The 26,789-nt window shown below is 46.1% G+C and overlaps 1 protein-coding gene across 2 annotated transcripts in view; it reads left to right on the top strand.

Moving 5' to 3' along the window:
* LOC131930206 (oxysterol-binding protein 1) overlaps positions 1-26,789 on the top strand; it is a 55,627-nt gene that overhangs the window by 16,236 nt on the left and 12,602 nt on the right. For both annotated transcript variants that reach the window (XM_059286618.1, XM_059286617.1), the window contains 2 exons: positions 26,065-26,164; positions 26,542-26,650. In XM_059286618.1, the coding sequence (XP_059142601.1) occupies positions 26,065-26,164; positions 26,542-26,650 (209 nt within the window). The remainder of the gene's footprint in view (positions 1-26,064; positions 26,165-26,541; positions 26,651-26,789) is intronic.

Here is a 26,789-nt window from a genome sequence, read left to right as displayed (position 1 = left end):
AATCTTTTAAAAATATTGTTTAGCAGCCAACACCCCATCCCTCCTACAGACACACATACACACAATCATTATCACACACACATACATTTCCTGTTTTATTATTGTAAGGCATTTGCTTAAAATTTATCAGGGATAATGTTAAAATATCAGCTAATAAGATTTATGTTACTACTGCATCAAAGGGATGGCAAAATGAAACAAAATTATCTCCCTCCGCAAGGGAAATAACTCAGCATTGGATAAGATCTATTTTTGGCAACAAAATTGACCCATTTCCTGTGTACTTATCTGTCCTTATAAACTGGCTAAAGTCCAAACCAGAATTTCATTTGTTTGGAAGAAGCCAATATCCGAACAGTCAGAATTAGTTTGTAAATAAATAAAGCGATGGTTAGGGAAAGTAGTGAATAAATGTGTAAGGGGAAATAAATATTGTTAAACCCTAGATTTCCGCCAGTTTCAACATCTTTTTGGAGTGATTTCTCTCCCTTGTCCTTGGCATCATTACGACGGCCACTGTTTTTCTTGGGGCATGGATTTGAGGCTCTACTTTCACCAGAAGCATTTCGATCGTTTCCATTTTAAAATATTTTTGGCCACTGATGGAACAGCCAGGTTCTTAAAGAAGGTCGTGTTTACTATCTCCCCCCCCCCCCCCTCCACCCTCCTTTTCTTCTAAAAGAAAATTTGATTGGCATCCTAGGGAAGTCTAGTAGACTGAACATAGTGCTGATTATGTCAGAGGCAGGTACAATGAAATGTATAACTACTGTAAGGTTACTACTTGCTGAGACTGTATAATGACTGTCTTATGAATCAACTTGATGGAAGCCAACAGTTCCACAGCGGCCCTCTACCTTATGCTCATCCCAATCCAGCACCCCTCTTCTTCCTAACACTGACGCCCCACACCCCCGTACCCCCACCCCCTTACGCCCCACCCCTTTTACACCCCACGTGAACGAAATGTATCGCCGGTGCTAGTCCCCACACTTTTATGGCGAACTTGTTCTTTTTTATCACAGTTTTAGATTTTGTCACATTTTAAATGGTTTAATTCGTTTTGTCACATTTTAATGTTTTGGTCCTATTCGTTTTAAAGACGAGGATAGTTTGAGTTGGGGAGGGTGAGAGCGTGTGTGTGTGTGGGGGGGGGGGGGGGGGGTGGGGTGAAGTGGCGGCATAGAGAATGTGAAGGGAGACAACCGGGGCAACAGATCGAAGGGAACAAACTCTGCCCGTCTCCAGCGCTTGCCGTCTCGTGTCCCTGGCACTGGTCGATACTCGCCTCTGTAGCACTCGACAGGGATTGTGTTTACATGAGCCACCCTCCTGGCTTGTGCTCTAGTGTCTCCCTGTACAGCACCTACCTGTGATTTGTTTACCCTCTGGTGAGTACACATTTTTACCTGGACTGTGGCGGACTGACATCTCGGGACTGTGCTTGTTGTATAGACAGTAGACGTTAGGATTGTAAATAGCAGCACACGTGGTAGTAATATACATAAAACTCTTCACTTGTATTTTCGAATTGACCTCTTCCCCCCCCCCCCCCCCCCACCTCCCAACACTACTCTCGTGGACAACTGGAGAGTCACTGGTCAAAGTCGAAGTGATCTGCTGGATGTTGGGGGGGGGGGAGTGTTAAATGGTTTTCTTACACTTGACCTTTGTGTTGTTGATAGTGTCAGCTTGTTAGTGAGTTGTTATTGGTCTGTCAGTCACGTGCTTCCATCAACTGGCTGACACTGTGATAGGACCTGGATCAGAATAGTGATGGTGTAGATGTTGTGGATTCGCAAAGGTTGGTGTGATATTGTAGATTAGCAGAGATAGTTGTGATGTTGTAGATAAGCGGGGGTGAATGTGATGTGGATTAGCAGGGATTAGCAAGGATATGTGTAATGTTGTAGTTTAACAGAGATGAATGTGATGTTGTGGAATAGCGTGGATGGATGAGACGTGCCATGCTATACACAGAATAACCTGGGATGTATTCAACAAAAGATTGTTGGCGACCATTCGACCGCTTTACATGATTAACAAGTAGTATCGTGTGTGTATGATCCCCTACTCTGTGCATGATTTACAAGTTGTATCTGTATGATCATCTAATCTGTGCATGTAGACCTCCCGTATCGGTCACCACTAGATTTGATTAGATGAATTTATTCAATGGCCCCGCCCGAGGTATAATTAAAGTTCTGTGTGGCTCAAACAATTAAGCTTATTGCAATCACCCGTCATTTGTGTGATTAGTCTTATACACTCTGGATGTTTTGTTTGACGTCTTGTGCAGTGTGCTAGATGACCATGGAGCTGTGTGAGACAACGTTTGATTTGCTTGTTGTCTGACTCGATACATACACATGTCAAGATGATTCAGACAGAGACATCATGGTTTAGTTCAGGGGTCGGCAACCTTTTGGGACAGAAGAGCCAAAAGTTACAATCTACAAAATGTCTAAATTTTTCAAGAGCCACTAACATTTCAACCATTGTCACTGGGCAGGCCACAGCACAGATGTGGGGCTGGGCCTAATGCCCAGCAGCTGTCAGCTGTCTATATACACTCTACTCCACCTATTTTTCATTGTTTTTTATTTTGTTTAAAGTTGTTTTTGTTTTTATAGTATAATATGTTTTTAGTTTAAAAAAAAAATATATAATTATTATGGAACTAGAGAGCCGCATTTTGAAATCAAAAGAGCCGCATGCGGCTCGCGAGCCACAGGTTTCCGACCCCTGGTCTAGTTGACAACAACATCTGTTTGATTTGTTTGTTGTCTGACTCGATACATATACATGTCAACTGTTGACATCTAGCCTAGATGACCCATACAATATTGTGATATCGGATGATGTATCAACTCCAACAAAGTTGTAACTAAGGTACGGACGTGTGGGGGAGTTAAGCCGATTGTTCCCATCCTATAATCCACACGAGCTGCATTAGTTTCACTTCTCTCAAGGGTGTCAAGAGACGAACCAAATGGATTGCGTTATACCGTCAATTGATACACGACTCAGGTGAGTTGTTCCTCGCTGGTCTGGGTACAGTACAGTACATTGGTAATTACGGTCAGGTTCAGGCTAGAGTCACAGCATGTGCAATCACTGGAATTAGAGGGGTGAATGATTAGACAGCCTAGGATACTTTGAATGATTTATTTCGCCATACAGTGACTCCCTTTCTACGTGAATACATTCCTTCCCCACCCTCCAAAACAAATTGTCCTCCATCGATCCCAGTTAAGGTACTGGTCATGTGATCCGCCCTACATGGAGCAATATTGTCTTCTCTCCCACTTCCCCCGGGTCCGTCTGGTGGAGACGCCCATGGGACATGTGAGTGATCTAATTATGGCACGGTTCTGTGTTTAATTAACTCTGTTGGGCCCATGCTGGTATCAAACTGGCTAGTGCTCTGCTGGCAACTTGAATGATGAAAAGAGTGCAGCTAAGGCAGCCCACCAGGCTCTCTAACAGCTCAGGCTCTCTAGTCAACTAATTCTAACAGCTCAGGCATCCCACCAGGCTCTCTAGTCAACTAATTCTAACAGCTCAGGCATCTCAAGGCTGTTTTGTCATCAAGGCTAGTCTGTATTGTTGTCTGTCTTGTTGCTATTGGGTTGTGTTCTATTTATAAACCTTATGTTTCGAGGTCCTTGAAATGTCAGTTTTCAATTACCCTGATTGGAATGGCATTGATAATTATGTTATGTAAAGCTGTACGCAAAGAGAATGTAGGTTAAATATGTCTGGACTGTCAAGTCAGCAAGTTGACGACAAACTAGGACATGACAACAATATAACAAGACATGTCTGCCAGTAAAGACATGACGACTAAGGACATCAAGTCAAGAGACTGTGCACCAGCACATGACTGCGACTAGTACTTGACTACATTAGTTTTGTAATGTTGCTGACAGCAGCATCTTCCATTGTTTTTCCTCCAAAGGTTGCAGCTGGTCGTACTTCATATTGCCTAGTTCACCTTTGACCTCTGCTGTATAATGTATCTTAGAGAGACATTGTAATTGAAACATTTAACCCCACAGCGGCAAACCTCTAAAATACGGCATTAAATATTTAACCGAGCATTAACACCCATAGCTTGAACCGTGAACACATTTTTATTATGTGGGCTGTACAGGTTATTGGCCTTGTGGGCTGTAGAAGCTATTGGCCATGTGGGCTGTAGAGGCCATGTGGGCTGTAGAGGCTATTGGCCATGTGGGCTGTAGAGGCTATTGGCCATGTGGGCTGTAGAGGCTATTGGCCATGTGGGCTGTAGAGGCTATTGGCCATGTGGGTAGTAGAGGCTATGTGGGCTGTAGAGGCTATTGGCCATGTGGGCTGTAGAGGCCGTGTGGGCTGTAGAGGCTATTGGCCATGTGGGCTGTACAGGTTATTGGCCATGTGGGCTTTAGAGACCATGTGGGCTTTAGAGGCCATGTGGGCTGTAGAGGCTATTGGCTATGTGGGCTGTAGATGCTATTGGCCATGTGGGCTGTACAGGTTATTGGCCATGTGGGCTTTAGAGACCATGTGGGCTTTAGAGGCCATGTGGGCTGTAGAGGCTATTGGCTATGTGGGCTGTAGATGCTATTGGCCATGTGGGCTGTACAGGTTATTGGCCATGTGGGCTTTAGAGGCCATGTGGGCTGTAGAGGCTATTGGCCATGTGGGCTGTACAGGTTATTGGCCATGTGGGCTTTAGAGACCATGTGGGCTTTAGAGGCCATGTGGGCTGTAGAGGCTATTGGCCATGTGGGCTGTACAGGTTATTGGCCATGTGGGCTGTAGAGGCTATTGTCCATGTGGGCTGTACAGGTTATTGGCCTTGTGGGCTGTAGAGGCCATTGGCCATGTGGGCTGTAGAGGCTATTGTCCATGTGGGCTGTAGAGGCTATTGTCCATGTGGGCTGTACAGGTTATTGGCCTTGTGGGCTGTAGAGGCCATTGGCCATGTGGGCTGTAGAGGCTATTGGCCATGTGGGCTGTAGAGGCTATTGTCCATGTGGGCTGTAGTGGCCATGTTGGCTGTAGAGGCTATTGTCCATGTGGGCTGTAGAGGCTATTGGCCCTGCGGGCTGTAGAGGCTATTGTCCATGTGGGCTGTAGAGGCTATTGGCCCTGTGGGCTGTAGAGGCCATGTGGGCTGTAGAGGCTATTGGCCCTGTGGGCTGTAGAGGCCATGTGGGCTGTAGAGGCCATGTGGGCTGTAGAGGCCTTGTGGGCTGTAGAGGCTATTGGCCATGTGGGCTGTAGAGGCTATTGGCCATGTGGGCTGTAGAGGCCATTGGCCATGTGGGCTGTAGAGGCTATTGGCCATGTGGGCTGTAGAGGCTATTGGCCATGTGGGCTGTAGAGGCCATTGGCCATGTGGGCTGTAGAGGCCATTGGCCATGTGGGCTGTAGAGGCTATTGGCCATGTGGGCTGTAGAGGCTATTGGCCATGTGGGCTGTAGAGGCTATTGGCCCTGTGGGCTGTAGAGGCCATGTGGGCTGTAGAGGCCATGTGGGCTGTAGAGGCCTTGTGGGCTGTAGAGGCCTTGTGGGCTGTAGAGGCCATTGGCCATGTGGGCTGTAGAGGCTATTGGCCATGTGGGCTGTAGAGGCTATTGGCCATGTGGGCTGTAGAGGCCATGTGGGCTGTAGAGGCCTTGTGGGCTGTAGAGGCCATGTGGGCTGTAGAGGCCTTGTGGGCTGTAGAGGCTATTGGCCCTGTGGGCTGTAGAGGCAGCAATCTATAACAGTACCAGACAGGTTTCTGTGAGAACTTGATGTATGTAGGTAAACACCTCTGTGGTGTGTTCCCGTTTGCTACGTTTTGATGTTGGTGGTGTTGTTGTCGGTGTTAGGGTGTCAGTGTGTCACCTAGTTAACTTTGACCACAGGTCAAGTACCTTAAGTCACGTGTCACGCTACCTAAAGAGAAATGTAGCAATTGACACTAATTGCGACAGTTGTCCGTGACCTTTTAGCAGAGTATCTATTTTGCGTTGGTTTTTATTGGCTACATAGAAATAGACAATAAGTCATTAGAATTTAATTTAAAAACTATTATACATTAATAAAGGGGAGGTAACACGATTTTTACAAATTACTAATGATCGCTTGATCCAGAGGGCCACCGAGAGGGAACTTTACAGTTCGAACGAATGATTAAAAGGTGGAAAATATAAATATTCATAAATCACACACAAAAATTTAGTGAAAAAATGCACTAAAAATGTTAAAAATCAAGCTGTATGCTGGAATAACCAATATTAAAAACCATTGATGTACGTTCCATAATAAAAGACCTATGTTCAATTTTCATCATTTAGCGCCCAGGCTTTTATTTTAGTCTTGCCAGCTCTCTACACCAAACTAAATTTATTTGTTACTTTTTAGTATTTAGTCATTAGCGAATATAATAAAAGCTTTTTTCCTAAAAATGTGATATTAATTGATTGTTCTGTCGGTATGAAGTTGAGATGGTGCAAGTAGCGCCGTCATAGTGTAGAGCTGAGCCACATCCTCAGCATGTATGCTTTATAAAAGTCAGCCTTGAGGAACCTAAAAATAGATAACACCTTTGGGGGGGGGGGGGGTCATCAAACGCATGTACGGCAACAACAAAAACGTGGAACCAAATTGATTTGTGTGATAGAGAAGTGTGGTGTGATGTTTCTACCCTCTGCGCCCCTCACCCCCGCCTTCCTTCCATCTTTACAAACGCCATATGATATGGATGAAGAAGTGATATTCTTTAATGGGCAATGTTTTTCTAGCCATTGGACACCTTATTTGTTGACGCAGGTAAACATTTAATGACGCACGTAAACCTTCCTTGTAACAAGAAGGCTGGATACATTAGACGTGAGATATCAATTGTCGGGGTCACGTGGTGGCTTGTGTATGTGTGTCACGTGACGGGGTTGTATGTGTGTGGCCACGTGACGTGGTTGTATGTGTGGTCACGTGACGAGGTTGTATGTGTGCAGGTCACATGACGGGGTTGTATGTGTGTGTGTAGGTCACGTGACGGGGTTGTATGTGTGTGTGTGTAGGTCACGTGACGGGGTTGTATGTGTGTGTGTAGGTCACGTGACGGGGTTGTATGTGTGCAGGTCACGTGACGGGGTTGTATGTGTGCAGGCCACGTGACGGGGTTGTATGTGTGTCACGTGACGGGGTTGTATGTGTGTAGGTCACGTGACGTGGTTGTATGTGTGTGTGTAGGCCACGTGACGGGGTTGTATGTGTGTGTAGGCCACGTGACGGGGTTGTATGTGTGTGTAGGCCACGTGACGTGGTTGTATGTGTGTGTGTAGGCCACGTGACGGGGTTGTATGTGTGTGTAGGCCACGTGACGGGGTTGTATGTGTGTGTAGGCCACGTGACGGGGTTGTATGTGTGTGTGTGTAGGTCACGTGACGGGGTTGTATGTGTGTGTGTGTGTGTGTAGGTCACGTGACGGGGTTGTATGTGTGTCACGTGCCTGGATTGAATGTGTGTAGGTCACTTGGTGGCTTGTGTGTGTCACGTGACGGGGTTGTATGTGTGTGTAGGCCACGTGACGGGGTTGTATGTGTGTGTAGGCCACGTGACGGGGTTGTATGTGTGTGTAGGTCACGTAACAGGGTTGTATGTGTGTCACGTGACGGGGTTGTATGTGTGTAGGTCACGTGACGGGGTTGTCTGTGTGTGTGTAGGTCACGTGACGGGGTTGTATGTGTGTGTAGGCCACGTGACGGGGTTGTATGTGTGTGTAGGCCACGTGACGGGGTTGTATGTGTGTGTGTGTAGGTCACGTGACGGGGTTGTATGTGTGTCACGTGCCTGGATTGAATGTGTGTAGGTCACTTGGTGGCTTGTGTGTGTCACGTGACGGGGTTGTATGTGTGTGGCACGTGACGGGGTTGTATGTGTGTGTAGGCCACGTGACGGGGTTGTATGTGTGTGTAGGCCACGTGACGGGGTTGTATATGTGTGTAGGCCACGTGACGGGGTTGTATGTGTGTGTAGGTCACGTGACGGGGTTGTATGTGTGTCACGTGACGGGGTTGTATGTGTGTAGGTCACGTGACGGGGTTGTCTGTGTGTGTGTCACGTGACGGGGTTGTATGTGTGTGTGTGTCACGTGACGGGGTTGTATGTGTGTGTGTATCACGTGGCGGGGTTGTATGTGTGTCACGTGACGGGGTTGTATGTGTGTAGGTCACGTGACGGGGTTGTATGTGTGTGTGTCACGTGACGGGGTTGTATGTGTGTGTAGGTCACGTGACCGGGTTGTACGTGTGTAGGTCACGTGACGGGGTTGTATGTGTGTGTGTCACGTGACGGGGTTGTATGTGTGTAGGTCACGTGACGGGGTTGAATGTATGTGTAGGTCACGTGACGGGGTTGTATGTGTGTAGGTCACGTGACGGGGTTGTATGTGTGTGTCACGTGACGGGGTTGTATGTGTGTAGGTCACGTGACGGGGTTGTCTGTGTGTGTGTGTCACGTGACGGGGTTGTATGTGTTTGTGTGTCACGTGACGGGGTTGTATGTGTAGGTCACGTGACGGGGTTGTATGTGTGTGGGTCACGTGACGGGGTTGTATGTGTGTAGGTCACGTGACGGGGTTGTATGTGTGTGGGTCACGTGACGGGGTTGTATGTGTGTGTGTCACTTGACGGGGTTGTATATGTGTGTAGGCCACGTGACGGGGTTGTATGTGTGTGTAGGTCACGTGACGGGGTTGTATGTGTGTAGGTCACGTGACGGGGTTGTATGTGTGTTGGTCACGTGACGGGGTTGAATGTATGTGTAGGTCACGTGACGGGGTTGTATGTGTGTAGGTCACGTGACTGGGTTGTATGTGTGTGTCACGTGACGGGGTTGTATGTGTGTAGGTCACGTGACGGGGTTGTATGTGTGCAGGCCACGTGACGGGGTTGTATGTGTGTAGGTCACGTGCCTGGGTTGTATGTGTGTAGGTCACGTGACGGGGTTGTATGTGTGCAGGTCACGTGACGGGGTTGTATGTGTGCAGGCCACGTGACGGGGTTGTATGTGTGTAGGTCACGTGACGGGGTTGTATGTGTGTGTCACGTGACGTGGTTGTATGTGTGTAGGTCACGTGACGGGGTTGTAGGTCATCAAGCAACCAACCAGTGAAAGTGTAACTGCTGCTGATATTCCCGTACTACTAGGTGCGGTGTTGTTCTGTGGATATTATTATGATTAATTATTTGTACTCTAATTTTTAAGTGATCTGTTTACCAACTGCCGGCTTACACCGCTGCTGGTATCTTATTTCTTCACTATATGTCATTCCTCTCCCACCCCTCCACCACAACCCAACCAACTGGACGTTTGAACAATACGTCATCAAATGTAGAACGGCCCCCAGCTGTGACCTTCACATTGAGTGTCTGATTAGTGATAGAATTGCTGTGGTTGATGGCTTTTTAGAAAGCGTACCGCGTGTCGTGGGCCACTAGACAATCAGCAGATGCCACAGGCCGGCGGTGACGACACACAACACAGCAGCAACAAGTGGGTCGCCGGTGTGTTGTAGCCGGCACACAGCGCGCCGCTCGTACGGGTGACCGGTGAATCTCTGGGCTCACTACACCGTACACGTGTGGATACGCAGCTGGATTCATGTGTGGATACTATGTTGGATTTACCCACGTCTGGCGTGCTGCCGTCATCTAAGCCCGAGGACGATGACGAAGATGATGATGGCTGCAAGCGGCGCCAAGGCAAGTAGTGGGATCGATTCGACTTATCGATTGATTTTTCTGTCTAGACGGCTCTTGCCTTTCCTGTACAGTCGTGTGTCATCAGTGTGGGCGGGTAGTGTGTGACTGACATGTGACAGTGCCATTGTGGTTGGGCTGACATGTGGCAGAGCTGACATGTGGCAGTGCCATTGTGGCAGAGCTGACATGTGACAGTGCCATTGTGGCAGAGCTGACATGTGGTAGTGCCATTGTGGCAGAGCTGACATGTGGTAGTGCCATTGTGGCAGAGCTGACATGTGGTAGTGCCATTGTGGCAGAGCTGACATGTGGTAGTGCCATTGTGGCAGAGCTGACATGTGACAGTGCCATTGTGGTTGGGCTGACATGTGATAGTGCCATTGTGGCAGAGCTGACATGTGGTAGTGCCATTGTGGCAGAGCTGACATGTGACAGTGCCATTGTGGTTGGGCTGACATGTGATAGTGCCATTGTGGCAGAGCTGACATGTGGTAGTGCCATTGTGGCAGAGCTGACATGTGACAGTGCCATTGTGGTTGGGCTGACATGTGGTAGAGCTGACATGTGATAGTGCCATTGTGGTTGGGCTGACATGTGGCAGTGCCATTCTGGTGGGGCTGACATGTGACAGTGTCACTGGCAGGGCAAATTGACAGTGCTGATATGTGAAGGTGTCACTGTTACTGGGGTGACATGACAGTCACTGTTATTGTGATGACATGTGACAGTGTCACTGTGTCGGTGCTGACCACTGTACCGGACTGACCTGTGCAGTGGTGTCCGAGTGACCTGACGCTACCTGTAACAATAGCCTCCAACAACACAGCTGCCCCGACTTATCTACTGGAGCCCATACACACGAACTGCCCTCTCAAATAATCTTTCTGTGTAACTCGACTCAGAATGTAATCGGTCACCTGATATTGTCATGACATGACGCCATTTTCTTTGCCTTGCCGTGATTAGTCGAATCGATCAGCAACAGGTTAAGTCTGATCGATTTCTCCCCTCATTAGTCAGTCATTATTATTGCGATCTTTTCCTTTTCTTGTCGTCTCTTGAAGTAAACATTGGCTGATGAGCTCGACTGTGCTAACACTATCTAAGCCCATCTTACCTGCCGTGGCGCTAACATTTTTATAGCGCAGTATGTTGGCACCAGTGAGGAATATTTGCCTCACACACAACCTTCACACTCAGATGCTCGGCTTTGTTTACCTCCCTCGAGTGGGAGACCATTTCTATATGGCTCCTCATTGGACGGCCGTGTGTTCTCTAATTAAATCACCTGCTGGTTGATGTACAGGACAATGGTACAACTTGAACAGGTTTATTTGTGTAGGGTCGTGTCATCATACATGATAAAACATTAGTTTGTGTGATAATACATGTTTGTGTGATAATACATGAGTTTGTGTGATAATACATGAGTTTGTGTGATAATACATCAGTTTGTGTGATAATACATGAGTTTGTGTGATAATACATCAGTTGTGTATACTGTGGTTCATATAGTCTAGGTGGTTTACTGTGGGTCAGTAGGTGGTTTACTGTGGGTCAGTAGGTGGTTTACTGTGGGTCAGATTGTCTAGGTGGTTTACTGTGTTGTAAACAACCGCTGTTGAGTCAGACAAACTATTTGGTAACATCTGCATGTAACCTGTGACTGTTGCACATTCCGCAAATAAAAACAATGGTAGTTTTCCCCTCGACTGAGAAAGATGAAACTGGTATCTCTCCCAATCTGTTGGATGTGTGCGTGAGCATCGAGTCTATAGAAGAGAATCACCGGCATGAACTCATTGACCTAGTTGGGTCGGAGTCGCTCGATTTTCTTGTTGGTCGTATGTTATGTGGGTTGTTGGCCGTATGTTGTGTGGGTTGTATGTTGTGTGGGTTGTTGGCCGTATGTTGTGTGGGTTGTTGGCCGTATGTTGTGTGGGTTGTTGGCCGTATGTTGTGTGGGTTGTATGTTGTGTGGGTTGTTGGCCGTATGTTGTGTGGGTTGTTGGCCGTATGTTGTGTGGGTTGTTGGCCGTATGTTGTGTGGGTTGTATGTTGTATGTTGTGTGGGTTGTTGGCCGTATGTTGTGTGGGTTGTTGGCCGTATGTTGTGTGGGTTGTATGTTGTATGTTGTGTGGGTTGTTGGCCGTATGTTGTGTGGGTTGTTGGCCGTATGTTGTGTGGGTTGTTGGCCGTATGTTGTGTGGGTTGTAGGCCGTATGTTGTGTGGGTTGTAGGCCGTATGTTGTGTGGGTTGTAGGTCGTATGTTGTGTGGGTTGTATGTTGTGTGGGTTGTTGGCCGTATGTTGTGTGGGTTGTTGGCCGTATGTTGTGTGGGTTGTATGTTGTGTGGGTTGTTTGCCGTATGTTGTGTGGGTTGTATGTTGTGTGGGTTGTTTGCCGTATGTTGTGTGGGTTGTTGGCCGTATGTTGTGTGGGTTGTTGGCCGTATGTTGTGTGGGTTGTTGGCCGTATGTTGTGTGGGTTGTAGGCCGTATGTTGTGTGGGTTGTATGTTGTGTGGGTTGTAGGCCGTATGTTGTGTGGGTTGTTGGCCGTATGTTGTGTGGGTTGTTGGCCGTATGTTGTGTGGGTTGTAGGCCGTATGTTGTGTGGGTTGTTGGCCGTATGTTGTGTGGGTTGTATGTTGTGTGGGTTGTTGGCCGTATGTTGTGTGGGTTGTTGGCCGTATGTTGTGTGGGTTGTAGGCCGTATGTTGTGTGGGTTGTATGTTGTGTGGGTTGTTTGCCGTATGTTGTGTGGGTTGTAGGCCGTATGTTGTGTGGGTTGTTGGCCGTATGTTGTGTGGGTTGTAGGCCGTATGTTGTGTGGGTTGTATGTTGTGTGGGTTGTTTGCCGTATGTTGTGTGGGTTGTAGGCCGTATGTTGTGTGGGTTGTTGGCCGTATGTTGTGTGGGTTGTTGGCCGTATGTTGTGTGGGTTGTAGGCCGTATGTTGTGTGGGTTGTTGGCCGTATGTTGTGTGGGTTGTTGGCCGTATGTTGTGTGGGTTGTTGGCCGTATGTTGTGTGGGTTGTTGGCCGTATGTTGTGTGGGTTGTAGGCCGTATGTTGTGTGGGTTGTATGTTGTGTGGGTTGTTTGCCGTATGTTGTGTGGGTTGTTGGCCGTATGTTGTGTGGGTTGTTGGCCGTATGTTGTGTGGGTTGTAGGCCGTATGTTGTGTGGGTTGTTGGCCGTATGTTGTGTGGGTTGTATGTTGTGTGGGTTGTATGTTGTGTGGGTTGTTTGCCGTATGTTGTGTGGGTTGTTTGTTGTGTGGGTTGTTTGCCGTATGTTGTGTGGGTTGTTGGCCGTATGTTGTGTGGGTTGTAGGCCGTATGTTGTGTGGGTTGTTTGCCGTATGTTGTGTGGGTTGTTGGCCGTATGTTGTGTGGGTTGTATGTTGTGTGGGTTGTTGGCCGTATGTTGTGTGGGTTGTTTGCCGTATGTTGTGTGGGTTGTTGGCCGTATGTTGTGTAGGTTGTTGGCCGTATGTTGTGTGGGTTGTAGGCCGTATGTTGTGTGGGTTGTATGTTGTGTGGGTTGTTTGCCGTATGTTGTGTGGGTTGTTGGACGTATGTTGTGTGGGTTGTATGTTGTGTGGGTTGTAGGCCGTATGTTGTGTGGGTTGTATGTTGTGTGGGTTGTATGTTGTGTGGGTTGTATGTTGTGTGGGTTGTTTGCCGTATGTTGTGTGGGTTGTTGGACGTATGTTGTGTGGGTTGTATGTTGTGTGGGTTGTAGGCCGTATGTTGTGTGGGTTGTATGTTGTGTGGGTTGTATGTTGTGTGGGTTGTATGTTGTGTGGGTTGTTGGCCGTATGTTGTGTGGGTTGTTTGCCGTATGTTGTGTGGGTTGTTGGCCGTATGTTGTGTGGGTTGTTGGCCGTATGTTGTGTGGGTTGTAGGCCGTATGTTGTGTGGGTTGTATGTTGTGTGGGTTGTAGGCCGTATGTTGTGTGGGTTGTTGGCCGTATGTTGTGTGGGTTGTATGTTGTGTGGGTTGTTGGCCGTATGTTGTGTGGGTTGTTGGCCGTATGTTGTGTGGGTTGTATGTTGTGTGTTGTGTCGGTTGTAGGCCGTATGTTGTCTGGGTTGTTGGCCGTATGTTGTGTGGGTTGTAGGCCGTATGTTGTGTGGGTTGTTGGCCGTATGTTGTGTGGGTTGTTGGTCGTATGTTGTGTGGGTTGTAGGCCGTATGTTGTGTGGGTTGTTTGCCGTATGTTGTGTGGGTTGTATGTTGTGTGGGTTGTATGTTGTGTGGGTTGTATGTTGTGTGGGTTGTAGGCCGTATGTTGTGTGGGTTGTTGGCCGTATGTTGTGTGGGTTGTTGGCCGTATGTTGTGTGGGTTGTTGGCCGTATGTTGTGTGGGTTGTAGGCCGTATGTTGTGTGGGTTGTTGGCCGTATGTTGTGTGGGTTGTTGGCCGTATGTTGTGTGGGTTGTTGGCCGTATGTTGTGTGGGTTGTTGGCCGTATGTTGTGTGGGTTGTTGGCCGTATGTTGTGTGGGTTGTTGGTCGTATGTTGTGTGGGTTGTTGGCCGTATGTTGTGTGGGTTGTTGGCCGTATGTTGTGTGGGTTGTTGGCCGTATGTTGTGTGGGTTGTTGGCCGTATGTTGTGTGGGTTGTTGGCCGTATGTTGTGTAGGTTGTTGGCCGTATGTTGTGTGGGTTGTTGGCCGTATGTTGTGTGGGTTGTTGGCCGTATGTTGTGTGGGTTGTTTGCCGTATGTTGTGTGGGTTGTTGGCCGTATGTTGTGTGGGTTGTTGGCCGTATGTTGTGTGGGTTGTTGGCCGTATGTTGTGTGGGTTGTATGTTGTGTGGGTTGTTGGCCGTATGTTGTGTGGGTTGTTGGCCGTATGTTGTGTGGGTTGTATGTTGTGTGGGTTGTTGGTCGTATATTGTGTGGGTTGTTTGCCGTATGTTGTGTGGGTTGTTGGCCGTATGTTGTGTGGGTTGTAGGCCGTATGTTGTGTGGGTTGTATGTTGTGTGGGTTGTTGGCCGTATGTTGTGTGGGTTGTTGGCCGTATGTTGTGTGGGTTGTAGGCCGTATGTTGTGTGGGTTGTTGGCCGTATGTTGTGTGGGTTGTATGTTGTGTGGGTTGTTGGCCGTATGTTGTGTTGGTTGTATGTTGTGTGGGTTGTTGGCCGTATGTTGTGTGGGTTGTTGGCCGTATGTTGTGTGGGTTGTATGTTGTGTGGGTTGTTGGTCGTATATTGTGTGGGTTGTTGGCCTTATGTTGTGTGGGTTGTTGGCCGTATATTGTGTGGGTTGTTGGCCGTATATTGTGTGGGTTGTTGGCCGTATGTTGTGTGGGTTGTTGGCCGTATGTTGTGTGGGTTGTATGTTGTGTGGGTTGTTGGCCGTATGTTGTGTGGGTTGTATGTTGTATGTTGTGTGGGTTGTTGGCCGTATGTTGTGTGGGTTGTTGGCCGTATGTTGTGTGGGTTGTATGTTGTGTGTTGTGTGGGTTGTTGGCCGTATGTTGTGTGGGTTGTTGGCCGTATGTTGTGTGGGTTGTTGGCCGTATGTTGTGTGGGTTGTAGGCCGTATGTTGTGTGGGTTGTTGGCCGTATGTTGTGTGGGTTGTTGGCCGTATGTTGTGTGGGTTGTTGGCCGTATGTTGTGTGGGTTGTATGTTGTGTGGGTTGTTGGCCGTATGTTGTGTGGGTTGTTGGCCGTATGTTGTGTGGGTTGTATGTTGTGTGTTGTGTGGGTTGTTGGCCGTATGTTGTGTGGGTTGTTGGCCGTATGTTGTGTGGGTTGTTGGCCGTATGTTGTGTGGGTTGTTGGCCGTATGTTGTGTGGGTTGTATGTTGTGTGGGTTGTTGGCCGTATGTTGTGTGTTTTGTTGGCCGTATGTTATGGGTGTTGTGTGTTTTGTTGGTCGTATGTTGTGTGGGTTGTTGGCCGTATGTTGTGTGGGTTGTATGTTGTGTGGGTTGTATGTTGTGTGGGTTGTTGGCCGTATGTTGTGTGGGTTGTATGTTGTGTGGGTTGTTGGTCGTATGTTGTGTGGGTTGTTGGCCGTATGTTGTGTGGGTTGTATGTTGTGTGGGTTGTATGTTGTGTGGGTTGTTGGCCGTATGTTGTGTGGGTTGTATGTTGTGTGGGTTGTAGGCCGTATGTTGTGTGGGTTGTTGGCCGTATGTTGTGTGGGTTGTTGGCCGTATGTTGTGTGGGTTGTTGGCCGTATGTTGTGTGGGTTGTTGGCCGTATGTTGTGTGGGTTGTATGTTGTGTGGGTTGTTGGCCGTATGTTGTGTGGGTTGTATGTTGTGTGGGTTGTTGGCCGTATGTTGTGTGGGTTGTTGGCCGTATGTTGTGTGGGTTGTAGGCCGTATGTTGTGTGGGTTGTTGGCCGTATGTTGTGTGGGTTGTATGTTGTGTGGGTTGTTGGTCGTATGTTGTGTGGGTTGTTGGCCGTATGTTGTGTGGGTTGTATGTTGTGTGGGTTGTATGTTGTGTGGGTTGTTGGCCGTATGTTGTGTGGGTTGTATGTTGTTTGGGTTGTTGGCCGTATGTTGTGTGGGTTGTTGGCCGTATGTTGTGTGGGTTGTATGTTGTGTGGGTTGTATGTTGTGTGGGTTGTTGGCCGTATGTTGTGTGGGTTGTTGGCCGTATGTTGTGTGGGTTGTTTGCCGTATGTTGTGTGGGTTGTTGGCCGTATGTTGTGTGGGTTGTTTGCCGTATGTTGTGTGGGTTGTAGGCCGTATGTTGTGTGGGTTGTTGGCCGTATGTTGTGTGGGTTGTTGGCCGTATGTTGTGTGGGTTGTTTGCCGTATGTTGTGTGGGTTGTTGGCCGTATGTTGTGTGGGTTGTAGGCCGTATGTTGTGTGGGTTGTAGGCCGTATGTTGTGTGGGTTGTTGGCCGTATGTTGTGTGGGTTGTAGGCCGTATGTTGTGTGGGTTGTTGGCCGTATGTTGTGTATGTTGTGTGTTGTGTGGGTTGTATGTTGTGTGGGTTGTTGGCCGTATGTTGTGTGGGTTGTTGGCCGTATGTTGTGTGGGTTGTTTGCCGTATGTTGTGTGGGTTGTAGGCCGTATGTTGTGTGGGTTGTTGGCCGTATGTTGTGTGGGTTGTTGGCCGTATGTTGTGTGGGTTGTTTGCCGTATGTTGTGTGGGTTGTTGGCCGTATGTTGTGTGGGTTGTAGGCCGTATGTTATGTGGGTTGTTGGCCGTATGTTGTGTGGGTTGTATGTTGTGTGGGTTGTATGTTGTGTGGGTTGTTGGCCGTATGTTGTGTGGGTTGTTTGCCGTATGTTGTGTGGGTTGTTTGTTGTGTGGGTTGTTTGCCGTATGTTGTGTGGGTTGTTTGCCGTATGTTGTGTGGGTTGTTTGCCGTATGTTGTGTGGGTTGTTGGCCGTATGTTGTGTGGGTTGTATGTTGTGTGGGTTGTATGTTGTGTGGGTTGTTTGCCGTATGTTGTGTGGGTTGTTTGTTGTGTGGGTTGTTTGCCGTATGTTGTGTGGGTTGTTTGCCGTATGTTGTGTGGGTTGTTGGCCGTATGTTGTGTGGGTTGTTGGCCGTATGTTGTGTGGGTTGTATGTTGTGTGGGTTGTTTGCCGTATGTTGTGTGGGTTGTATGTTGTGTGGGTTGTTTGCCGTATGTTGTGTGGGTTGTTGGCCGTATGTTGTGTGGGTTGTATGTTGTGTGGGTTGTATGTTGTGTGGGTTGTATGTTGTGTGGGTTGTTGGCCGTATGTTGTGTGGGTTGTATGTTGTGTGGGTTGTATGTTGTGTGGGTTGTATGTTGTGTGGGTTGTATGTTGTGTGGGTTGTTGGCCGTATGTTGTGTGGGTTGTTGGCCGTATGTTGTGTGGGTTGTATGTTGTGTGGGTTGTTGGCCGTATGTTGTGTGGGTTGTAGGTCGTATGTTGTGTGGGTTGTTGGCCGTATGTTGTGTGGGTTGTTGGCCGTATGTTGTGTGGGTTGTTGGCCGTATGTTGTGTGGGTTGTATGTTGTGTGGGTTGTTTGCCGTATGTTGTGTGGGTTGTATGTTGTGTGGGTTGTTTGCCGTATGTTGTGTGGGTTGTTGGCCGTATGTTGTGTGGGTTGTATGTTGTGTGGGTTGTATGTTGTGTGGGTTGTATGTTGTGTGGGTTGTTGGCCGTATGTTGTGTGGGTTGTATGTTGTGTGGGTTGTATGTTGTGTGGGTTGTATGTTGTGTGGGTTGTATGTTGTGTGGGTTGTTGGCCGTATGTTGTGTGGGTTGTTGGCCGTATGTTGTGTGGGTTGTATGTTGTGTGGGTTGTATGTTGTGTGGGTTGTTGGCCGTATGTTGTGTGGGTTGTATGTTGTTTGGGTTGTTGGCCGTATGTTGTGTGGGTTGTTGGCCGTATGTTGTGTGGGTTGTATGTTGTGTGGGTTGTATGTTGTGTGGGTTGTTGGCCGTATGTTGTGTGGGTTGTTGGCCGTATGTTGTGTGGGTTGTTTGCCGTATGTTGTGTGGGTTGTTGGCCGTATGTTGTGTGGGTTGTTTGCCGTATGTTGTGTGGGTTGTAGGCCGTATGTTGTGTGGGTTGTTGGCCGTATGTTGTGTGGGTTGTTGGCCGTATGTTGTGTGGGTTGTTTGCCGTATGTTGTGTGGGTTGTTGGCCGTATGTTGTGTGGGTTGTAGGCCGTATGTTGTGTGGGTTGTAGGCCGTATGTTGTGTGGGTTGTTGGCCGTATGTTGTGTGGGTTGTAGGCCGTATGTTGTGTGGGTTGTTGGCCGTATGTTGTGTATGTTGTGTGTTGTGTGGGTTGTATGTTGTGTGGGTTGTTGGCCGTATGTTGTGTGGGTTGTTGGCCGTATGTTGTGTGGGTTGTTTGCCGTATGTTGTGTGGGTTGTAGGCCGTATGTTGTGTGGGTTGTTGGCCGTATGTTGTGTGGGTTGTTGGCCGTATGTTGTGTGGGTTGTTTGCCGTATGTTGTGTGGGTTGTTGGCCGTATGTTGTGTGGGTTGTAGGCCGTATGTTGTGTGGGTTGTTGGCCGTATGTTGTGTGGGTTGTATGTTGTGTGGGTTGTATGTTGTGTGGGTTGTTGGCCGTATGTTGTGTGGGTTGTTTGCCGTATGTTGTGTGGGTTGTTTGTTGTGTGGGTTGTTTGCCGTATGTTGTGTGGGTTGTTTGCCGTATGTTGTGTGGGTTGTTTGCCGTATGTTGTGTGGGTTGTTGGCCGTATGTTGTGTGGGTTGTATGTTGTGTGGGTTGTATGTTGTGTGGGTTGTTTGCCGTATGTTGTGTGGGTTGTTTGTTGTGTGGGTTGTTTGCCGTATGTTGTGTGGGTTGTTTGCCGTATGTTGTGTGGGTTGTTGGCCGTATGTTGTGTGGGTTGTTGGCCGTATGTTGTGTGGGTTGTATGTTGTGTGGGTTGTTTGCCGTATGTTGTGTGGGTTGTATGTTGTGTGGGTTGTTTGCCGTATGTTGTGTGGGTTGTTGGCCGTATGTTGTGTGGGTTGTATGTTGTGTGGGTTGTATGTTGTGTGGGTTGTATGTTGTGTGGGTTGTTGGCCGTATGTTGTGTGGGTTGTATGTTGTGTGGGTTGTATGTTGTGTGGGTTGTATGTTGTGTGGGTTGTATGTTGTGTGGGTTGTTGGCCGTATGTTGTGTGGGTTGTTGGCCGTATGTTGTGTGGGTTGTATGTTGTGTGGGTTGTTGGCCGTATGTTGTGTGGGTTGTAGGTCGTATGTTGTGTGGGTTGTTGGCCGTATGTTGTGTGGGTTGTTGGCCGTATGTTGTGTGGGTTGTTGGCCGTATGTTGTGTGGGTTGTATGTTGTGTGGGTTGTTTGCCGTATGTTGTGTGGGTTGTATGTTGTGTGGGTTGTTTGCCGTATGTTGTGTGGGTTGTTGGCCGTATGTTGTGTGGGTTGTATGTTGTGTGGGTTGTATGTTGTGTGGGTTGTATGTTGTGTGGGTTGTTGGCCGTATGTTGTGTGGGTTGTATGTTGTGTGGGTTGTATGTTGTGTGGGTTGTATGTTGTGTGGGTTGTATGTTGTGTGGGTTGTTGGCCGTATGTTGTGTGGGTTGTTGGCCGTATGTTGTGTGGGTTGTATGTTGTTTGGGTTGTAGGCCGTATGTTGTGGAACATATCGCGTGTCTTTATGCCTCCATCCTATCAAGTGTACATCATGATCCTGGTCATAGGGCGTGTCGTCACAGTTGAATGCCTGCCAGTTTGTTTGACCCGAATCACCCCAGGTGTTGTTTACACGTTGCCAGCACGTGCACATGCTTGTAAGGACGTCATGCGGCTGTGATGTCACATGAACTCTCATGTCACTCTCGTGAGGCTTCCTAAAACTTTCTCCTCTATGTCATTTGGTCAGTCGTTTTATCGGCTGGCTGTTGTCCTCTACATTTCTCATGTGTACAGCGACAGGTAACTCCATCTGTTATATCGGCACTGTGGCCACCGTGGTCAGGTACACACAACACCAACACACAACACCAACACACAACACCAACACACCACACCAGGCAGTGAGTGACGTCTGATGTACGATATCGCGGTACATTCAATGAGGGCGTTATGACATTTAAAGGACGGGTATAATAAGCCTTGGTCTGGTGGGAAAACTTGAATTAAATCTGACGTTGTAGCGTCTCAATGGCGTCATTTGGATCGTGACAGCACGTCGTACAAGTCATCTACAGCCATAGTCATTCACTGGCTGCAGCTATCGATCACTGTCACCCACTTGTCACATCACGTATTGCGTCAGTCGAATGTAAGCTAGCTTTAGTGACAAAGAATGGGGATAACCCTCCGTGCCCCCCCCCCTCCCCCCGTTTAAAGTAGTAAACTATCTATAGTGACAGTAGAGATTTTAGAAAGGGGACAGATCCGTGTCTCACTCACCCCTGTCATCTATAGCTGCTGATGTAACGTAAATAAAAGTCAAGTGTACAGCTAAATCTGTCACCATGTCTACCAATGGGACGCTGTGGTCGGATACTAAAGCGCACACGACTACTAACCCGAAAGACTCGAGTTCGCATCCCGGACTAGAGTCCGTTTGACCCAGCTCTGATGGGTACCTGACTCACGTTATGGAGAATATGCCTGGGTGGTAATGGCCACCTAATTATGACTAGATACACCGAGATCACGTCAACGTGTCCATACAATGTGCATTAGGTCTACTTTCTATGTCTGTGTGTATGAACTAGCATGGACAACATTTGTAGACCGCTCGCTACATCCCACCCACTTATTTCTAATGGCAACAGTGACGCGCTAATATTAAATATCTATTGATTTTTTTCCCCTAATTAAATTGGTTGTCTCATAGTTTCAACGCTGTTGGCTCAGTGGTTCGGTGGTATGGCGGCTCAATGGTTCGGTGGTATGGGAGTATACAGGTACCCTTTGATACAGTGTCGCATAGGTGTGTGACAGTGTCACTTGGTTGTGTGTCAGTGTCACTTGGTTGTGTGTCAGTGTCACTTGGTTGTGTGTCAGTCTCACTTGGTTGTGTGGCAGTTTCACTTGGTTGTGTGACAGTGTCACTTGTTTGTTTGGCAGTGTAACTTTGTTGTGTGGCAGTGCCACTTGGTTGTGTGACAGTGTCACTTGTTTGTGTGGCAGTGTCACTTTGTTGTGTGGAAGTGCCACTTGGTTGTGTGACAGTGTCACTTGCTTGTGTGACGGTACCACTTGGTTGTGTGACAACTAGCAGTGGACATACTGATTGTGTGACATACGGCAGTGTCTTAACTGTTTGCCTTAAATGCAACAGAATAAATGTCAGCTAGATCAAAGCGATGCAGTGACATTGTTGAAAGCCTAGCGAGACATCTCTCCACGGTCTACACAATTATAAAACGTCGTCCTCGGGTTAAACACGTCGCACACTTCCCTCGTTGCATAAGCTCGGTGGACTGGATGTCGTGTTCATCTAGCGTTTGAGCTGTCTCATGTGCTTACGGCATCGTCATGGAAGGGGGGGGGGTCAATACTTTTGGCATCCGTATCTTTATTAGCTATTATAATTAGATCTAGTCAAAAATTCGTTTTTGACTCAATGTAAACATCAGCGATCGTGTTTATTCCATAAATTAACAAAAAAAAAAAAACTAGCAAAATGGCATTTAAACTGTAAACAATCGTTTTATTATTTTCATCTGCGCAGTAAAACGAAGCATGAAGGAAACGAATTAAAAATAATGCGTGGTAATGAACCGGAAGCTGCGTGTGATTATAGTACAGAAGAAAAAATGAACTGTGTACTCACTCAGTGACTGTCTGTACTGTCGTCTGTTTGGTACCAATCTATTAATATTATTATTAGTATTATGGATATTTCTAGATCTAATCTAGATTCTAAATTAGATCTAGAATCTAGATCTATATGTGTAGCATTCCAGTTTTTGAAAATCCCTAAATTGTAGGCCTTACTTAATTCTACGGAATTTCAGTAAAACATTAGAATGTCATTAGTTAGATCTAGTTTAGACTTTCTAGGTCTAGAATCTAGTAGATTCTATGTGGTGGAGATGATCTAGATGTACAATCTAGATCTAACTCCGGCTCTTGCTAGATAAATAGTAGATCTAGTTCTAGATTATTCTACATCTAGATCTAGATTTAGTAGATTATTTTACTATTATACACCTAGAGTTTAGACTTAAGTCAACTTAAGTGGGTAGGCGCCGGTAAAAATAATATTTTAATACTAGATCTAGATTCTAGACAGCAAACTGCTTTTTCTCTACAGCTTTTTTAAGGTAGATCTACATCTGAATATGCATTTACCTTAAAATTGGTAAAATTGGTTTGGTAACTATGACAACGGCTGCCATATTGAAAAATTAACCTCTTCGTAGGATTTCCAGCATTTATAAATTTTATATTTCAATTCCAATAAACAATGAATTTATAATCTTCGACCATATTTTGGGGTACTTAGCTAAAAATTTAAGTGCAGATCTCAAAACTAATTTCTTATGAATTATCAAAAAGTGTGTCTTTCAAAAACACTAGATTTAATCCCCAAAACTTCCCAAAATTTGAACAATTTTATGTCTAGATCTAGCTACTGTAGCTAGAATCTAGTATTAGGTTTAAGTTTAAGTCTCTCTCACACTGTTACTTTGTTGTGTGGTCTTCTTATCAGTATCAGCGTAGACTATTTAAAAAATTAGATATGTTCTATATTGAAGATAAAAGTTATTGTGACCTACTTGGACATTTTTTAATACAGTACTTAAGAGTGGGTGAAGTGGGCACCAACCTTCCCGCTTTTGTTTAGCAATACAGGTACATGTATGTTGTATAAGGTTTATATATTTATTAGATAGGTGCATCTATAACTTAGGATGTTGGTAGATCTACATCTAATGCTGATATATAAGTAAACGAATGCTAAATTTTAATAGACCTTAGGTACATCTTGACAAATATAATGTTGATAGACTGGTACAAGTATTGTTGATTGGCTGGTACATGTTGGCCCATAATTGGTACACGTTGGCCTATAATGTTGATAGGCTGGTACAATCTGCCTGTAATGTTGATAGACTGTTACAAATTACATGCATGATGTTGATAGAATGCAAGATTTGTATTAGTTCTTTGACAGACTGGTCATTAACTGTTATCCAGGATTTAGTATATATGTTGCCAACATGGATTTTGGATGCTTAGATTTATTGTCAGTATGTCTCTTAGATGCCCGTACATATGTGGCCAGAAATCATATTATACGTATGTGGCCAGAAAAAATAGCACACAAGAATACACCCATAGATCCAGAGAGACCAATCATGACTTATTGGCCAGCCGTCAGACAGGGGGGTAATTAATGTCAGCATTGACCAAAGATCAAAGGTTATACAAGGAAATTGGAAAGAACTGGGAATATCATTAATTTCTATTGTCAAGTTCTCTTTAGAGCAGCCAAAAAACTAAATTCATTTTAATCTAATCTAATTGTGCTTGATCAGTTCAGACTTATTTTCCTGTTACTTTCTTCTAAATGTCTTGTTGACAGTCTAAAAATAGCTTGCTCCACTTAGGATTGCTGAATGCATCATGTAGTATGATCAATATACAATCCTATAACCTAGTAACCTTTAACCCCTGTGATTTCTGGATTATTTGATAGCTGAATTCCCTTGCTGTCTTTGAGCTCCGCCCATCTGTACAAGAAAAGTTGTTCTTCAACCCTAATTGACAAGTTTTATTCAGTTGACAGAGTAACATGTTTGCACTTAACAGTATCTTCTCTATCCACCCCCCCCCCCCCCTGTCCATCCACTCATCCATTAACCCTCTGTCCATCCACCTGACATATTCATCCATCTGTCCATCTACCCTCCATCTGTTCATCCATTCAACGTCTGTCTATCCACCTGACCTATTCATCCATTTATCATCCATCTGTTCATCCACCTGACATATTCATCCATTTATCATCCATCTGTCCATCAACCCATTCATCTACCCACCCTCTGTTCATTCATCCATCTGTCCTTCCACTCTCCATCTGTCCATCCACTTGATATACTCATCTATTTATCATTCTTCTGTCCATCCACCTGACATATTAATCTATTTATCATCCATCTGTCCATCCACTCTCCATCTGTCCATCCACCTGACATATTCATCTATTTATCATCCATCTGTCCATCCACTCTCCATCTGTCCATCCACTCTCCATCTGTCCATCCACTTGATATATTCATCTATTTATCATCCATCTGTCCATCCACTCTCCATCTGTCCATCCACCTGACATATTCATCTAGTTATCATCCATCTGTCCATCCACTCTCCATCTGTCCATCCACTCTCCATCTGTCCATCCACTTGATATATTCATCTATTTATCATCCATCTGTCCATCCACTCTCCATCTGTCCATCCACTTGATATATTCATCTATTTATTCTTCTGTCCATCCACTCTCCATCTGTCCATCCACTTGATATATTCATCTATTTATCATTCTTCTGTCCATCCACTCTCCATCTGTCCATCCACTTGATATATTCATCTATTTATCATTCTTCTGTCCATCCACTCTCCATCTGTCCATCCACTCTCCATCTGTCCATCCACTTGATATACTCATCTATTTATCATTCTTCTGTCCATCCACTCTCCATCTGTCCATCCACTTGATATATTCATCTATTTATCATTCTTCTGTCCATCCACTCTCCATCTGTCCATCCACTTGATATATTCATCTATTTATCATTCTTCTGTCCATCCACTCTCCATCTGTCCACCCACTCTCCATCTGTCCATCCACTCTCCATCTGTCCATCCACTTGATATACTCATCTATTTATCATTCTTCTGTCCATCCACTCTCCATCTGTCCATCCACTCTCCATCTGTCCATCCACTCTCCATCTGTCCATCCACTCTCCTTCTGTCCATCCACTCTCCATCTGTCCATCCACTCTCCATCTGTCCATCCACTCTCCATCTGTCCATCCACTCTCCATCTGTCCATCCACTCTCCATCTGTCCATCCACTCTCCATCTGTCCATCCACTTGACATATTCTGTCCATCTACTGTCCCCTATTTTCTCTCCTGCCACCCTGCCCAGCATAAAAAAGTAATGTAGGCACTTACTTGAAGCCTAACAGTGGTCAACACAGGAGATGTTCTATGTATTGATTCTTTCAACTCTCCCCCCTCCCTCTACGCCCCTCCACTCAATCCAAGGGATGAATCATTCTCTAGTGATCTGTTCTATTTATAGGTTTCCATCTTTCTAGGCCCTCAACTACAACACTGGGGATGGGGGAGGGGAGGCTGTGGCACTTAGCCAGAATTGTGTGGACAATAACATTTAGAACAAGGTTATATCAGTGGATGGTTTTTTTACTTAGTTGAGAAATGGTCAGAATTCTTTAGTGAACTGGATCTCAGAAGTCAGTGTATATTTGTGTGTGTCACTGGATTTGTTATTTGAACATAACTTATACCACTGGTTCTTTGGGTAGCAAGATCTGTAACTTTTGCCATCTGGTACTCAGGGGAGGTCATCCAATTATATATTGATTATGTTATTAATTACACCCTTTTCATGAACTATTAATCAATGATTGTCTCTTTTCATTTAGCACTTAATAATCTCTAAAGTTTTTTGTTCATTTCTCAAGACTGAAATGTTTTCTCCATCTTGGCTGAATAAAGTAGAATCCTACTTTTGATGTATAGTGATGATAAGATATTAAAATTCTTCAGCCAACATTCATTACTTTTTTAGTTGGTTGATGTTGATTACTTACATGTTTCAGATTCTGAAGACGATGAATTTGTTGATGTTAACTAATGAGTTGTGTTTGATTGTTTCAGATTCTGAAGACGATGAATTTGTTGATGCACCTGAACATCAGCTGGAAGACAGGGAGTTAACAGTTGCCCTCCCCCACACACCCTCTGAGATGATGCATAGGTAGGGGACACAACTTTCAAATGTTTGTGTTAGACCCAGCTCTCTCTGATGTTTGTTTACACTAATGTTGTTGTTGTGGCAGTTGATGTTTGTGTGATTGGGACCAGTAAACAAAAGCAGTTGTTAGATGGCCCTCTGTTGTTGTTTGTTGGTGGTGTTGGCCCATCATGTGGGACTGTCCACTTGCTGCCAGCCAGGGTCCATGGGAAGCTCTAAAGTATCAGATCTTTTAAAAACTGGACTTGAAAGTTTTTTGAGCTGACTGAAGAGTAAAGTTGTAGTAGACTGGGTCAAATACTGTTGGGCCCTCTAGTCCAGCTGAAAATGTAACAGGTTATGTTTGTTAGTTGTTTACATTTTAATTTTTCCTTTGACAGGAGGACAGACAGCATGGAGAGCTACCCTGACTTGTCCAGTGAATCAGAATCTGAGAGCAGCGTCAATGAGGCCACAGTCTACACCACCAAGACATCCCCTAATAAAAAGGTAAGTTTTCTCTTGGCCTGTATCAGATGGTAGTTACATCCCTTGGTTGGTTGTGTTGGTCTGTATCAGATGGTAGTTACATCCCTTGGTTGGTTGTGTTGGTCTGTATCAGATGGTAGTTACATCCCTTGGTTGGTTG

The sequence above is a fragment of the Physella acuta genome, unplaced genomic scaffold, assembly GCF_028476545.2.
Source record: "Physella acuta isolate Inbredline_101_S28 unplaced genomic scaffold, ASM2847654v3 ptg001738l, whole genome shotgun sequence".
Lineage (NCBI taxonomy): Eukaryota > Metazoa > Mollusca > Gastropoda > Physidae > Physella > Physella acuta.
Note: the sequence above shows the minus strand (reverse complement) of the source record. Positions and strands in the feature narration are given on the sequence as shown.